The following is a 14016-nucleotide window of genomic DNA, read 5'->3' on the forward strand; positions in this document are numbered from 1 at the left end:
CCTGGTTTATCCAGGTGGGTCCTACCTCTCAAGACAAGTGTCCCTGTAGGAGAGAGATTTGATAGAGAGGTGATGGGACCCCAGAATTCAGGATGTAATGGTGTGTCCATGAGCCCAGGGATCCCATGGGGCAGCCCCTAGAAGCTGAGAGAGACAAGGAGGTGTTCTTTTGTGAGTCCTGGAAGGAGTGCTGCCCAAGGATTTCAGACTTGTGGCCTGTAGTACAATGAGAAAGTTCGTTTCTGTTAAGCCTCCTCGTTGTGTCATTTGTTAAGGCAGCCCTAGGAACCTAACACACCTGTGTCTGTGTCTGGGTGCAGCCCACCTGGCAGCCAAGGCAGGCAGGGTCTCGGTTGGGGTGGGACACCACTGCCCCCTAGTGGCCCCAGCTGGAGGCAGGTGCTCAGGGCACCCACTCCTCCCAGGCCCAGGCTTGTGCCCCCTACCAAGGCTCTGAGCAGCACCCCACATGCCTGGATGGTCTCAGTCAGACACCACACTCCGGGCACTTGAGAACCAAGTTTATTTCTGATTCTTTTGTCAGAATATAAAAACGCAAAACAAGGAAGACAAGACAGGAGCACAGTGAGGTTGAGGGGGCAAGACAAGGAGGCACTAGGGGAGAGAGGAAGGATCCCTAGAAAGGGTCATGTCATGATGGCATGAGGTGGCTAGGGATATTCAGGGCAGCCTGGAAGGACGAGGGGCTTCCTATGGTGGGTGCACAGGGTGGGAGGCACCAGGCCAGTTGTCCAAACTTCATGTGAGACCCCCAACAACCAACCTCCCATCCTGAGGCCGGCTCAGGGCACAGCTTAGGGGCTCATGGCTCAGCACCAACTGACCCGAGGTTTTCAGAGTCCCCTTGGGGAGTGAGTGGGCAGAGGAACAAGAGGTGGGGGCTGTCTCGACCACCCTAGCTCTCCCTCTGCTTGGCTGCACCAGTCCCAAATCTGGGGCCCTCTGACCCACTGAATGGTTGCATGGGTCTCCATTCATGGTTGCATGCTGGCTGGGTCTCCCCTGGGTGGGCAAGGGGCGCTACTGTCAAGAGATCTCTTGTGTGGATCCAGGTTTCCTGGAATGCCCACCCATGATTAAGCCTGGAAGGCAGTCTCCATGACCCTGGGAGGACAGAGCCATCCCGCAACCTAAGGCCAGGACATAGCTGAGCCTGGTATTGGTGCTGGGTGTGGTTCTCCTTGTGTCTGTCAGGTCTTGGGTGTGAGTCCCAGTCCCCATGAGTAGATGGAATAAGGGTTTCAGAAATGAGTGAGAGCACTTGACATGGTGCCTGGCTGGACCTGTGCTGATGACCACTCTCTGGGTGGGAACAGGGGAGGGGCACACACCAAAGGGAGCCTTGGCAGTTCATTCCACCTGTGCGGACAGTCCTCTCAGGGCTGGGGAAGGGTGTGACTGGGGCAAAGGGCAGACCTCTGGCCCTGGGAGAGGGCAGGGTGCCTAGAAGACACATGACTCAGCAGGCAGTGGAGGGCGGACATCAACGCGGGTGAAGGGAATATAAATAAACAGGCTCCCTGGGAGTCTAGGGGGATGTCGAGATCTGCTCTGGCTCCAGGTGGCTGCCCTGCATGCCGCCAGCAGCACCAGGGGGTGGGCCTGGGCTCAGGTCCTGGTAGGAAGGACCCCACCCGGTAGGGGGCCCTGCCTACCCGCTCACCCCACTCCCAGGCAAGCCCAGAGTGCACAACCAGAGATGGTTGGTGGAGGCGACGCTGGTCCCACCTGTCCACTGGGCTAGGTTTGGCCACGCAGGGTTTGAGGGGCTGCAAGGCCAGCTCTGCTTCTTCCTCACTGGGGCTCTGGTCACAGTGCTGGGGTCCGGATTTCAAGCCTAGGCAGCAGCTAGGACATGTTTCCGAAGGAAGCTAAGAGGTGGATGGGGGTAAGGAGAGTCGGGGGCCTCTGGCATTGTCCCCTCTGCCTGGGTGCAGGATGGCCCTTACTGAGGTCCCGGGCCACCCTCCTGAGGTCAGTGTGCCCACCCTGTACTCCAGGGCTCCTCCAGGCCCAGTCCCCCACCCCCAGGCCTGTCTGAGCAGGTTGGCTCTCTTGGCTCCTCCCACTGACCTTGGCTGAGCAGCTGCAGGCTCCGCCCCTCCTCGCGCACCTGCAGGTGCAGCAGCTGCTGCAGTACCTCCTGCCGCTGCGCCTCCTGTGCCAGCCCCATCCGCTGCAGCTTCTCTGCGTTCAGCCGCAGCAGCGCCCGGCCTGGGAGGGAGGGGAGAGGAGAGGGGTGGAGCCCAGGTCACCATCCGGGGCTTCAAGAGCAAAGGTGGAGACAAAGGAAAACAGGTGGTGTGGGCAGAGACAGAGACTCAGAGAGAGACTCAAAGAGACAAGGCAAGAGAGGGAGAGAGGTGAAGGGAGGGTAAGGATGAATGGAGACTGAGCAGAGCAAAGCCAGGTAACAGCAGAAACAGAGAGACTGGGAGAGATGACAACCCAGAAGAAACCGAGAAAGAGAGGATGGGGGAGGAGCCCCACGCCCCTGCCACACCCCAGTCCCCACCCCCCAGGCACCAGTGATGGCGTGCTGAGAGAAGGCCTCCACATAGACGAGGTAGTTGTGGGGACAGTGCTTCTTGAGCCACTTGCAGACGTCCTGCTGACTCCACAGGACCACAGGCCTCGTCAGGCCACCCAGGGACGGACTCGTGTGGTATAGGCCATAGTGGTCAGAGTACAGCCGGCCCTGTGGGGAGAGGGGTGGCTGGTGGAGAGAGGTGGTGAGCAGGGCAGGTACTGAGGTGGGTATAGTGGGTGGGTGGATACCTGGGGGGCCTCGGTGCCAGGCTGCTGCAGGAGCTTGACTGGCCGGCCGCCAGCTGCCCTCTGGCTTCGGGAGTCATGCCACGTGAGGCTGGTACCTGGTGTCCGAGGCAGGGGGCAGGGGATGTTCTCGGCCGACACCGTGTGATCCAGGAGGCTCCGGCAGAAGTTGAAGTGGGCAGTGGCTGCAGAGTAGGGGTACCTGGTCACAGCGGTCAGGGACAGGGGCTCATCTCCCTGTAAGCTGGCTTCCCACTGCTCAGCCCATCTTCCCTCCACTGAAGGGGAGAAGCACTTTCCCAGCTATGGGTTCACCAGCCCCCTAAACAGAAGGAAGTGTGCAAGAGCTGTCTTCAGGACACCACCTTTGGGAAGCACAGTCTGTGCTCTGGTGAGCTGGATGGATTTTTTTTTTTTTTTTAATTTGGCTATGCTGGGACTTAGTTGCAGCATGTGGGATCTAATTCCCCGACCAGGGATTGAACCTGGGCCCCCTGAATTGGGAGCATGAAGTCCCTTGTTGGATTCTATTTAATTAGAGTGAAACATGCTTGCCAGGGAGCTTCACACTCAGAGCCAGGTGAGGCACTAGCCTGGGTCAGCCCTGACCCCTCCTTGGACTGGCATAGCCACATCCGACCAGGATGCGCACACAGGACTTGCCTGTGAGGAAACGCTGGCCCGAGCATCCTGGAAGCCCCTGTGTGGTGGTGAGACCTCTATGTCTGGGCTGCCTGCCCACATCGTCAAAGGCACCCAGTCCCTGCAGCCCTCCCTGGCATTCCTTCCAGGCTCGGCCTCTTCCTGCTGTGCTCACTGGCTGTGACTCATGAACAAGAAGCTCAACTCAGGGCAAGCCTACAAGGTTCCTGTTCCCCCCCAATCCCCTGCAGGGCCCCAGCCCAGGGCAGCTCCTGGCACTCCTGCACTGGTCAGCACAGACATGCAGGCTGCAGCCATGTGCTCAGGGACCTTAGCTGACACCTTCTGCTTTCTCTTCCCACACCAACTTCATTACACTCACCACATTTTAGTTTTACGGTCATTTCTGTGCTGGTTGCTGACACAAGTCAGGGGAGGGCAGAGCCCCTCCCAAAGCCTTGCACAGGTCTTTGGACACAGGAAGTGCCCAGAAACATTGTGAATGACTGAATGGATGGATGTATGGTATCCACAAGTCAACAGTACCCTGGGGACAGACAGAAAGCAGGGCTCAGCCTGCCCCATTTTCCAGCATCCAGGCCTTGACTCAGGGGGCAGGATGGGGATCCCAGGCCGGGATTCTCCACCCACCCTGTCAGCAGGATGGGGTGAGAAACCCTCGTTATGACAGACACAGCTCCTCACCCCACTTATGGTTGGCTTCGGTGATGTGCCCAGAAGGTTTCAATACTGAGGGAAACCCACATCCTTCTCCCACTCTTTCCTTCCCATTCCTGCAACTTTCTGGAACTGGATGGCCACCAGTAGCTCTAAATTTGAGGTCTAGGGTCAGACAGCTGAGAAGGCAATGGCACCCCACTCCAGTACTCTTGCCTGGAAAATCCCATGGATGGAGAAGTCTGGTGGGCTGCAGTCCATGGGATTGCTAAGAGTCGGACGCGACTGAGCGACTTCCCTTTCACTTTTCACTTTCATGCATTGGAGAAGGAAATGGCAATCACAGAGTCGGACACGACTGAAGCGACTTAGCAGCAGCAGCAGCAGGGTCAGACAGACTGTGTGGCCAGTGTGGCCGCTGCCTAGCCTAGGTGGGTTCTAGTAGGGAGGAAGGAGATTCATTCTAAGCCAGCATCCTGAGGGAATGGGCTCTCGGGTCGCAGGGCTTCGCCTGGTGTGGCCTCTGGGCGGGATAACCAGTTGGAAGTAAGTCTCTGCACCTGTCTTGGGCCAGCCAGGCCCCGCCCATTTCCTCCCCACGCCAGGGGAGGGCTCTCCATCCGTCCGTCGGTCCGTCCCTCCCTTCCAATGTCAGAATTCCAGGAGGAAATGGGGCGGGGGCTCCCAAGCCTTCCGTGGCCTTGGCCCCCTCTGGGCCCCACTGCAGGGGCCGAGGGAGATTTACTCCGCGCGAAGGAAAAGGTGACCGCAGGGCGGTGCTAGCCTGGGGATAGGAGCCCCGGCGGGTCACCTCCCCCAAGCCAGGGCGCGCCGACCCTCAAGCCCTGACCACCGCCCCCGCAACCCCCGCCCTGGACTCAGCGCGGGACAAAGACATTGGGGACCCGGTTCGGCCGGGACGCGTCCCCTGTTCCGACAGCGGGGGCCGTTCAGAGTACGCCAGGACCCGCCCCTGTCCCTCCGGTCCTCAGAGCCCGCAGACAGCGATAGCCCCGCGCCCCGATCCAGCCCCGCTCACCATCCACATCCCGACGCTCCCCGAAGCCGGCGCGCACAGCCCCGGCACGGCCTCGCGGGGGGCTCGGCTTGGTTCTCAGCTCCGTGAACATGGGGCCCTCGAGTGCCCCGCCGGTGCACACGCCCCTCGCCGGGCGCAGGGCGGCCCTTGTGGCCGGCGGGGAACGCGCGCCGCCGCCCCGCCCCAGCCGGCCCCGCGCCTGAGCCGGTCCCCGCGCCCGGCGAGTCTGCGCGGCGAGGCACCTGCCGCTGAGCCCTGAGAGCCGGGCGCGCTCCGGGAGCTCCGAGGGGTGTCGGCGGCGCGCGGATCTGGGAGCGCGGAGGGCGGCTGCCAGGGCAAGGGGAGGCCGTGCGCACCTGGGCATGAATCCAAGAACGAGTGACTCTGTGCAGCTGCACGGCGTCCAGGCGTCCGCGGAGCACCTGAGGCAGGGACCGAAAGGGGAAAGGGTCCTACTTTCTCCTGGGACCTTCTGCCCTCTGGGGCTTAGGTCAATGGCCAGACCCACCCCTCCCCTCCATTCTCCTATATCAGTTTACTTACCCATTCCTTTATTTATGCATTCTGCAGACCTCTACGGAGGTCTGCCTTGGAATGGGCACTTGTTTCCCCAGAGAAGCCAGTTTGACCGTCTCAGCCCGAACCACACTGTGAACTTCAGGAGGACATCAGGGTCTCTTCCCTGCCTTCTGTAGCTCTGGAATCTGACTCAGTGCCCAGAACGTGGTGTCAAAAAGGGGTTGGCTGGGGACAGACAGGAGAGAGAAACTCCGAGGAGGCTGCAGCAGGCAGACGCACTGTGCTTGCTTCGGAACTCTAGTGAGAAGTGTTAGGTTGGGCTAGCAGCTGCCTCCTCCAGTAGAAGGCTAGACTCGTGACCAGCTTTTTGCCTGCTCTGCCAACAACCTGATGGCTCTCCCCAGATATATGTGGGGGCCAGAGAATGTCCCACAGCCATCTCAGCAAAAGTGCACATGGACACTCAGACATGCATGCAGGACAGTCCTGCATGTGCACTTCAAGTAAGTACGGATGGTAGGACTTGCATCTGTGCCTACCAACACACAAGGAATTCACCCACATGTGACCACCCATGCCCATATACTGGCTTGTTTTGCTGCATTTATTTTCATCAATTAACTCTTTAGGGTCTGGGTTCTGACCCTCTCTGGAGACACGGGGATGTTCAGGGTATAGTGGGGGTGTGGGAAGGGCCCGAATTGGGCCCAGGAATCTGAGTGTTGAGAGCCAGGGCAGTAGACTGCACACGGGGGCACAGCGATCACGACACATACAACCCACCAAGCTCTACACAACGGCCTAGGTATGCAGCCCGTTCAGGTGTGTTAGGCCTTGACCCAGGGCCAAGACGATTCTGAAGGGTAAAGTGTGTGGCTCAGGGAAGAAGAGGACCCATGGGTCCTGCTAGTACAGGAAGGTCTCAGAAATGCATCGAGAACAGGCTGTAAGCAGGGCCGCCCCTGCTCAGTTCGGAAGTCTCACAGGACTAGCCCAGCAAGACACCGTTCGCCCGCGGGGCTCGACGCTCCTGCGCACGCGCTCAGCGTCTCCGCCCCTTAGCCGCGGCCTGGAGCCGCTGGAAGCTGCCGGAAGTCTTGTTTCGTGAACTTCCGCCCGGGGAATCCACGGTGGGCGGGGCTGCGTCTTACGGGGCGCGCTGCTTCCGGGGCACGGGTGACGCAGGCGGCAATTGCTTCCTGCGGCGGAACTTAAAGAGTTTTGTACTGTTTCGCTTCTGGTTGCGGCCAGGGTCTTTTACATTCTTGGCCTTTGGTGTCACCGGCGCCATGAACAAGAAGAAGAAGCCGTTCTTGGGCATGCCCGCCCCTCTCGGCTACGTGCCGGGGCTGGGCCGAGGGTGAGGCCTGGAGCGGGCCGCGCGCTGAGGGAAGGGGCCTGGGTCGGGGCGCTAGCCGACGGCGACGGAGGACGAGAGCAGGGATAGTTTGGGGTCAGTCCGATCCTTGTGGGAAGAACAGCGCGTTGGATTAGGGCGGACCCGAGGGAGGTTGTCTGCCCCGAGGTGGCGGGACAGTTGGAGTTGGTGCGCCGGCTCTGAGCCTGGTTTCAGTCCCCAGGGTGGATAGTAGCACTGTCTTGCTAGCTGCAGTGGCGAGGTCGCGAGTCCCCGTCTTGTAGTCGGAGCACCATGGCTACTTTAACTCCTAGGCCATTCAGACCTCCCAGCCCTGTCTTGAGCGTGACAGATTTTCTCCCCACGAGCCGGGCTGAAGTCCTCTGTGTGGCCGCTCCCCGTGGTACCTCATTCACCTCTGAGGTGCTGCTGGTCGTATTACTGCTTCTTCAGACTCTACTCCCCCAGGGTAGGTAGGGGTGGCATTGGTGAGCCTTGGGACTGCGTCCCCCAAGTCAGGTGCCTACCGTATATTGTTGAATAAATGAGCAATCATCATCCTATTTGTTTGTTACTCATTTGGTCAAGAAGACTATTGGGTTTCTCTTGTTGCGACTATTATGTCCAGCGTTATGCACGTTAGAATCCGGGGCACACATAAGTCTAAGATAATTGACAGCGTTTTCAGTGGACTTGCAGTTTAACAGGAGAGATGAGGTATTTGTGTAAATAAGTACATAAAGAGAAAGAGATTTACAACTCTGGGATTCCGGCCACCAACATCCGAACCAAGTTTAGAAGGAGGATGTAAGGGTGTACAGTTGTGGCAGGGTCAAACAAGAAACTGACCCATTGTGTGTTGGGCAGTTGAGAAAGAAGATGAAGTGTGGAGGAAGAAGAGGAAATTGCGAGGAATCTGTGTGGGTGGAACTGCAGGAGCAGAGGGACCAGAGCCCCTGTAGGCATTAGTGAGGCAGATGCCTCAGTATACTGTGCTCAGAGCTGCTTTGAAGCAGAAGGAGAGTTACATGTGGGGGTAGCCAGAATGGGAGGAGGGATTTTGGCGGTAGAGCCTGTAGAATTTGGAGACAGATGGGAGGGTTGTTGTTCAGTTGCTCAGTCGTGTCTAACTCTGCCACTCCGTGGACTGCAGCACGCCAGGCTTTCCTGTCCTTCACCATCTCCCGGAGCTTGCTCAAACCCATGTCCATTGAGTCAGAGATTCCATCCAACCTCAGGATGCCATCTCATCCTCTTTATCGTCCCCTTCTCCTCTTGCCTTCAATCTTTCCCAGCATCAGGGTATTTTCTAATGAGATGGGAGGGAGAAGGAAGCAAAGTTGATGCTGTGGTGCCTGGGGGAGCACTGTCACCATTGACTGAAACAGCCCTGAGCAGCTGTAGGGTGGGCACAGAGGAGGAACTCCGACTGGGCCACATTGGATCGAGGACCTGGTGGATTGGGAGAGAGGGCTGATTGGCAGGCTGTTGGAAATGGGAGGCTGGGACCTAGAAGCAGGGAGGTCTGGTGCCCAGGCGAATCTCGGAACTTCCTTAGGTTTCTCTCCTGAAGAGGGCAGACAGGCGGTGTGTGAGAGCAAAGCTGTATGGAGTTCACTGTCTCCGGGCTCTTTGAAGATTTCCCAGAGGAGTTAGGTGTCATTAGGTGACAGCTGTGAAGCGTCTTGGCACAGGATAAATGGGCCCCTTGGGGTTTCCTGCAGCGCCACTGGTTTTACCACTCGCTCAGACATCGGACCTGCTCGGGATGCCAACGATCCTGTGGATGACCGCCATGCGCCCCCAGGCAAGAGGACTGTCGGGGACCAGATGAAGAAGAGCCAGGCTGCCGATGACGATGATGAGGATCTTAATGACACCAATTATGATGAGGTGACTTATGTGGGACACTGTGCTGTGGGCATTTGATGAGGGGCTTGGAGTAACAGGTATATTGACTGTTTCAGCTACTCAAGGTTAGGGGACAGTGTGTACAGAGTGTGAGGGGGAGCAGGACAAATACAACGAAATATGCTCTTTTGTGGTTGCTTCAGAAGAGATGCACTTGCTAATATTAGAACTGTCACATTGACGTATCTCGGCTGGTCTTTAAAGATGAAAATTTTTTTTTCTTAAACTAATTTTTCTTACTCTTTTTTGTGGGGCTGTACTGGGTCTTCATTGCTGCACGAACTTTCTTTAGTTGTGGCAAGCAGGGGCTACTCTCCAGTTGCAGTGGGAGGGCTTCTCATTGTGGTGGCTTCAGCTGTTGCGGTTCCTGGGCTCTCCAGCACAGGCTTAAGAGTTATGCATGGGCTGCTTGTTCTGAGACATGTGGGATCTTCTGGATCAGGGATTAAACCCATGTCACCTGCATTGGCATGTGGATTCTTCACCACTGAACCACCAGGAAAGCCCTGATGAGGGGAATTATAAGTGGAATTGGTGGTAATGTTTGTCTTCATTTGCATTAGTTCTCATCTTCTTAGTTAATTCTTATTTGGTCTATGAGGTTTTCTATAGACATATTACAATAGATGTTATTTTTTCTCAGAGGAAAAGGTTTTTAAAATTTTAATTTTGAATTAAAAAAATAAAAATTTAATTTTGAAATAATTTTAAAGTTATAGAGATGTTTCAAAAATAGTATGGAGACTTCCTGCATACCCTTCACAAGTTTCTCCTCATCTTACATATCCCTAGTACTATTATTGTGTTTTTAAAAAATTTACTTATTTACTCTTGGTTGTGCAGCATGGTGTGTGTGATCTTAGTTCCCCAACCAGGGACTGAACCAGCACCCCCTGCTTGGGGGTGCATTGGAAACCACTGGACCACCAGGGAAAGCCCTATTTTTATTTTTTTAAGTTTTTATTTATTTGTTTTTATTTTCATTTTTATTTTAAGGTATAGCTGATTTACAATACTGTATTTCTTCTGTACAGCAAAGTGATTCAGTTATACACTTATATACATTCTTTTTTATATTCTTTTCCATTATGGTTTATCCCAGGATATTGAATTTAGTTTTCTATGCACCCTAGAACTATTATTGAAACCAGGAAATTAACATTGGCACAGCACTATTAACCTATAAATCTTACTTCAGTTCCCCTGGTTTTTCCACCTGTGTCCTACTCCTGCCTAGGATCCGATCCAGGATCCCACTCTGCATCTTGTGTCTCTTAGTCTCCTTTGATTCGTGTAGATACACTCTCTTGCATGCCCTTGACAATTTTGAAGAGTACTCATCAGCTATTTTGTTATCCTTCAATTTGGGTTTAACTGCTTGAAAAAAACTTGTTGAGCTTGCATTTTGCAGCTAGATGTGTTCTGTTGCTGCCAGTAGGGGTTGTATTGGAGGAAAAGCTGCTCCTCTAAGAATGTTGTTTGGTTCTCAGTTTAACGGCTATGCTGGAAGTCTCTTCTCAAGTGGGCCCTATGAAAAAGACGATGAGGAAGCAGATGCTATCTATGCAGCCCTGGATAAAAGGATGGATGAAAGAAGGAAGGAGAGAAGGTAAGACAGATTATTAGTCTTCACTCTGTTTATCTAACTTGAGGGGGGAAATGTGTTTGTTTTTAGGCGCACTGTGTAGCATGTGGGATCTTCGTTCCCCAACAGGATTGAACCTGTGACCCCTGCAGTGGAAGTGTGGAGCCCTAACCACTGGACTGCTGCGGAAGTCTGAAAAAAGCTTTGATTTATTTCAGACTTGGAGAAAAGTTGCAAGAATAGGACATCTGTCTGCTCAGCTTTGAGGTTGCCTGGGGCTCGGTCTGTGACTGTTTCCCAGTAGCCTCAGGGCCTAGGGACTAGAGTGGAGAGCTTAGGAACTCCTTGTTTGACTTTCTGGAAATCCACAGAACTGGGGGGATTATTCTGACTGTGCATTGGGTTTACCATCTTTGAAATGGGTGTAGTGATATTGATGAGTATATATTAAGTAATTTGGAGATTCACCGAAGATAGCAAATGACCATCGAAATCCTTGTGGGCAGGCAGCTGTGTCTGGAGAGTCTTGTTGCTCATGTTGTTGTTGGACTGGGCTGGTAGGGACAGACTGCAGTGAGCTGGAGGGCAAGAGGCTCAGGCAGGCTTAGGTAAGACCCACCCTCTCCCTGCCCCACCACAGGGCCCTCCTGTTTTCCCTCTGGTAGCTCAGGTGGGTGTTTAACACTGATCTTGGGCTGGCATGTCTGTCCTTGATGTTACCTCAGTGGCAGCTTTCTGGTTCCTTGTCGTTTACTGGGGAAATTTATGCAAAGTAAACACAGGACTATAATAAGTTTTATTGCTTATTAAAATAAGTTTTATTGCTTTATAAATTTTTTTTATTTTTTACTACATAATGCATTCTCACTGTGGAATATTAGGACAGAGGGTTTAAGTTTAGGTAAAAGGGTAATGTTTATTCATAAGCCTGGAAGGTGACAGGTAACATTTTGTTTACTTTTTTATTTCTACTGCTCATTAAACATAGAGTTCTCTTACTTCTCATATGTAGAATTTTTAATTTTTTGGAGATCTTATTAGAGGCGTGAACTTCTGTTTTTCAGAGAAGTTTTTTTAATCAAGAATATCATTATTTTTTTAATTTATATTTTAATTGGAGGAAAATTGGTTTACAGTGTTGTGTTGGTTTGTGCCATACGACAATACAAAAATATGGAACACTTCGCGAATTTGTGTGTCATGATAGCACACGCATGAATGCATACGTGTGTGCTCAGTCGTGTCTGACTCTTTGCGATCCCATGGGCAGTAGCTCGCCATGCTACTCTGTCCAGGAATTTTCCAGGCAAGAATACTAGAGTGAGTTGCCAATTTCTCTTCCAGGGGATCTTCTCAACCCCAGGATGAAACTCGTGTCTCTCGTGTCTCCTGCGTTGGCAGGCAGATTCTTGACTACTGCGCCCCCTGGGAAGCCCCATCCTTATGCAGGGGCCATGCTAGTCTTCTCTGTATTGTTCCAATTTTAGTGTATGTGCTGCTGAAGTGAGCACCAAGGGAGTTTTTTAAAAGCACATTCTTTAATGTGCCTGAGTTTATATGTATTGTAAATAAGTGGTTTTGTGTGTTAAAGAACACTTGATTGCAATCTTCTGGAATTCGTTCATTTAAGAAAACTTGAGTGACATGTATATATTCAGAAAGTTGTATTAAGTAACTTTAGGCCACATAGCCTGCACTGTTCAGTTTGTGCACTTGCTTGGCCTGCTTCTGCAGGTGGGCTTTGCTGGGTCCTTTCAGGTCAGTTTGTCCTGGCACTGAGTGGTCCATCTTTGTTAACCTGATAGCTGGTTATCATCGTACTGCCTTTCCCAATCAGGATAGTCAGAACCGCTTCTTGGGCATGTCCCCTAGGCACACACACCCCACCCCACCCCTTTACTGAATGACTGCCCAGTTCCTTAGGGTGCCTTTTGTTGCCCTGTCAGTGCTTCTGGTGGATTAGAAGTTGGAGCCCCAGGTTTGGTTCAAATCACATGGAATGTCGATGGCCAGAAAACCACGAGCTGTGATGATGGACTGTCTCTGGTCCACAGAGAGGTTTTTGTCTTTCCAAGCACGTCATTCGTCAGTGTACATTCAGATTCCTATCTAACCTTATGGAGGAAAGTGTGAATCTCAGTGTTGTGAAGTCGTTACCACTGGACTGGCGTCCCTCTGGTTTAGCCCACTTGATTGACTCTTTGTTGTCGTTGCCCACTGCTCTCTGGGTTCACATCAGCCTGGCCTGAGTCACCAGGAACCCATTAGGATGGGCAGCTAGGACTGTGGTTCATCTTTCCTCCTGAGATAAGTATCGTAAGATGGCCCTACCTTTGAGACTTTATAGAATTTTAAAGCAGTAAATATACTTGTGTCACGAAGGAGGGCATGGCAACCCACTCCAGTATTCTTGCTTGGAGAATCCCCACGGACAAAGGAGGCTGGTGGGCTACAGCCCATGGGGTCACAAAGAGTCGGACATGACTGAGCAACTAAGCACAGCACAGCACATGCTTGTGTCAGATGCAGGTGTTTATCGTAGTAAGACAAGTCTTTAGTTTTTATCAGGTAGCAAATTGAGTTATTGTGCGTGTGTCCATTGTTGCCTTAAAACAGATTTGATTTAGCTGCTTAGTGTGTGAAATTACTCTTGTTGGTGATTTAATTAGGAAGGATAATAAAGTGATTTGTTTCAGAATAGACATCCCGGATTTCTAATGTGTACACACATTTTATTTCTAGGGAGCAAAGGGAGAAAGAAGAAATTGAGAAATATCGTATGGAGCGTCCCAAAATTCAGCAACAGTTCTCAGATCTCAAAGTGAGCAGACGGGTGACCTGCTGTTCCTCACGCCCTTCCCAGCAGAGAACAGAGCCTGTGGGGCTCAGTGATGAAGCTCTGCTCTGTGTTTTGTTCAGAGGGTGGGAGAAGGGCCCTGCATGCAGAAAGCTCCTCACCAGAGCAGCTGGGACAGAGGGGCTGATTTTCTTGTAACTTTGTAGCGGTGTCATTTAGATGTCAGGTTTTCTGAGCCTGTCCTCTGGGCTTTGACAGAACAACTTACATCTGAGTGAAGCAGAGCAGATCCAACAGATTGATTTTTCTAAGTGAAGTAGAGAAATATGTCTGCATCAGAGCCCTTCCTTCAGGCACCGTGTTTGGGTGATAGGGGTCAGGGAGAAAGTAGTTTTTCCGGTGCCTGTGAAATTAATGTTTTGGGGGGCCTGGTGTTTCCAGAGGAAACTGGCAGAAGTCACAGAAGAAGAGTGGCTAAGCATCCCTGAGGTTGGCGACGCCAGAAACAAACGCCAGCGGAATCCCCGCTATGAGAAGCTGACCCCAGTTCCCGACAGTTTCTTCGCCAAACATTTACAGACTGGAGAGAACCACACTTCGGTGGATCCCCGGCAAACTGTGAGCCTCCACAGAGACAGTGGACAGGGCTCCTTCCGTGTGGTCACACACACCAATGGTGGGAGCAGTGGGTG

The 14016-nt window shown here is 53.1% G+C and overlaps 2 protein-coding genes and 1 non-coding gene across 5 annotated transcripts in view; 1 reads left to right on the top strand and 2 right to left on the bottom strand.

Moving 5' to 3' along the window:
- Positions 1 to 505: 505 nt before the first annotated feature.
- On the bottom strand, positions 506 to 5465 carry SAMD10 (sterile alpha motif domain containing 10). Of its 2 annotated transcripts, none has more exons than XM_086332967.1 (5): positions 5156 to 5465; positions 2800 to 2981; positions 2548 to 2719; positions 2095 to 2235; positions 506 to 1869 (listed from the first exon to the last, which is right to left on the bottom strand). In XM_086332967.1, exons 1-5 carry the CDS (start codon positions 5244 to 5246, stop codon positions 1859 to 1861), a joined length of 597 nt encoding a protein of 198 aa, XP_086189093.1. In that variant the 5' UTR covers positions 5247 to 5465; the 3' UTR covers positions 506 to 1858. The 2 variants fall into 2 exon arrangements, with proteins under 2 accessions (XP_086189093.1, XP_086189092.1); XM_086332966.1 differs by having other exon boundaries at positions 506 to 1892; positions 5156 to 5464.
- Positions 5466 to 6852: 1387 nt separating this feature from the next.
- The window catches only part of PRPF6 (pre-mRNA processing factor 6), a 34720-nt gene continuing 27556 nt past the window's right edge, over positions 6853 to 14016 (top strand). For both annotated transcript variants that reach the window (XM_086332932.1, XM_086332933.1), the window contains exons 1-5: positions 6853 to 7034; positions 8756 to 8924; positions 10433 to 10551; positions 13270 to 13348; positions 13766 to 13942. In XM_086332932.1, the coding sequence (XP_086189058.1) occupies positions 6964 to 7034; positions 8756 to 8924; positions 10433 to 10551; positions 13270 to 13348; positions 13766 to 13942 (615 nt within the window). In that variant the 5' untranslated portion in view covers positions 6853 to 6963. The remainder of the gene's footprint in view (positions 7035 to 8755; positions 8925 to 10432; positions 10552 to 13269; positions 13349 to 13765; positions 13943 to 14016) is intronic.
- Positions 11932 to 12038, bottom strand: LOC147360623 (U6 spliceosomal RNA). Its single transcript, XR_015140099.1, has one exon. It is a non-coding gene; the product is annotated as a U6 spliceosomal RNA (small nuclear RNA).

The sequence above is a fragment of the Bos grunniens genome, chromosome 13 (genome assembly GCF_055505025.1).
Source record: "Bos grunniens cultivar Pamir isolate PY7600 chromosome 13, Bosgru_T2T1.0, whole genome shotgun sequence".
NCBI classification, from domain to species: domain Eukaryota; kingdom Metazoa; phylum Chordata; class Mammalia; order Artiodactyla; family Bovidae; genus Bos; species Bos grunniens.

What these genes read in the sequence shown, in the direction of transcription:
- SAMD10 (XM_086332966.1), bottom strand. Translation starts at nt 5,246, where the DNA reads ATGTTCACGGAGCTGAGAACCAAGCCGAGCCCCCCGCGAGGCCGTGCC. An exon ending in GGAGCGTCGGGATGTGGATG is followed by an intron (nt 2,982 to 5,155) that starts GTGAGCGGGGCT and finishes CCTACTCTGCAG; the next exon opens with CCACTGCCCACTTCAACTTC. An exon ending in CTCTCAGCACGCCATCACTG is followed by an intron (nt 2,236 to 2,547) that starts GTGCCTGGGGGG and finishes CCTCCCTCCCAG; the next exon opens with GCCGGGCGCTGCTGCGGCTG.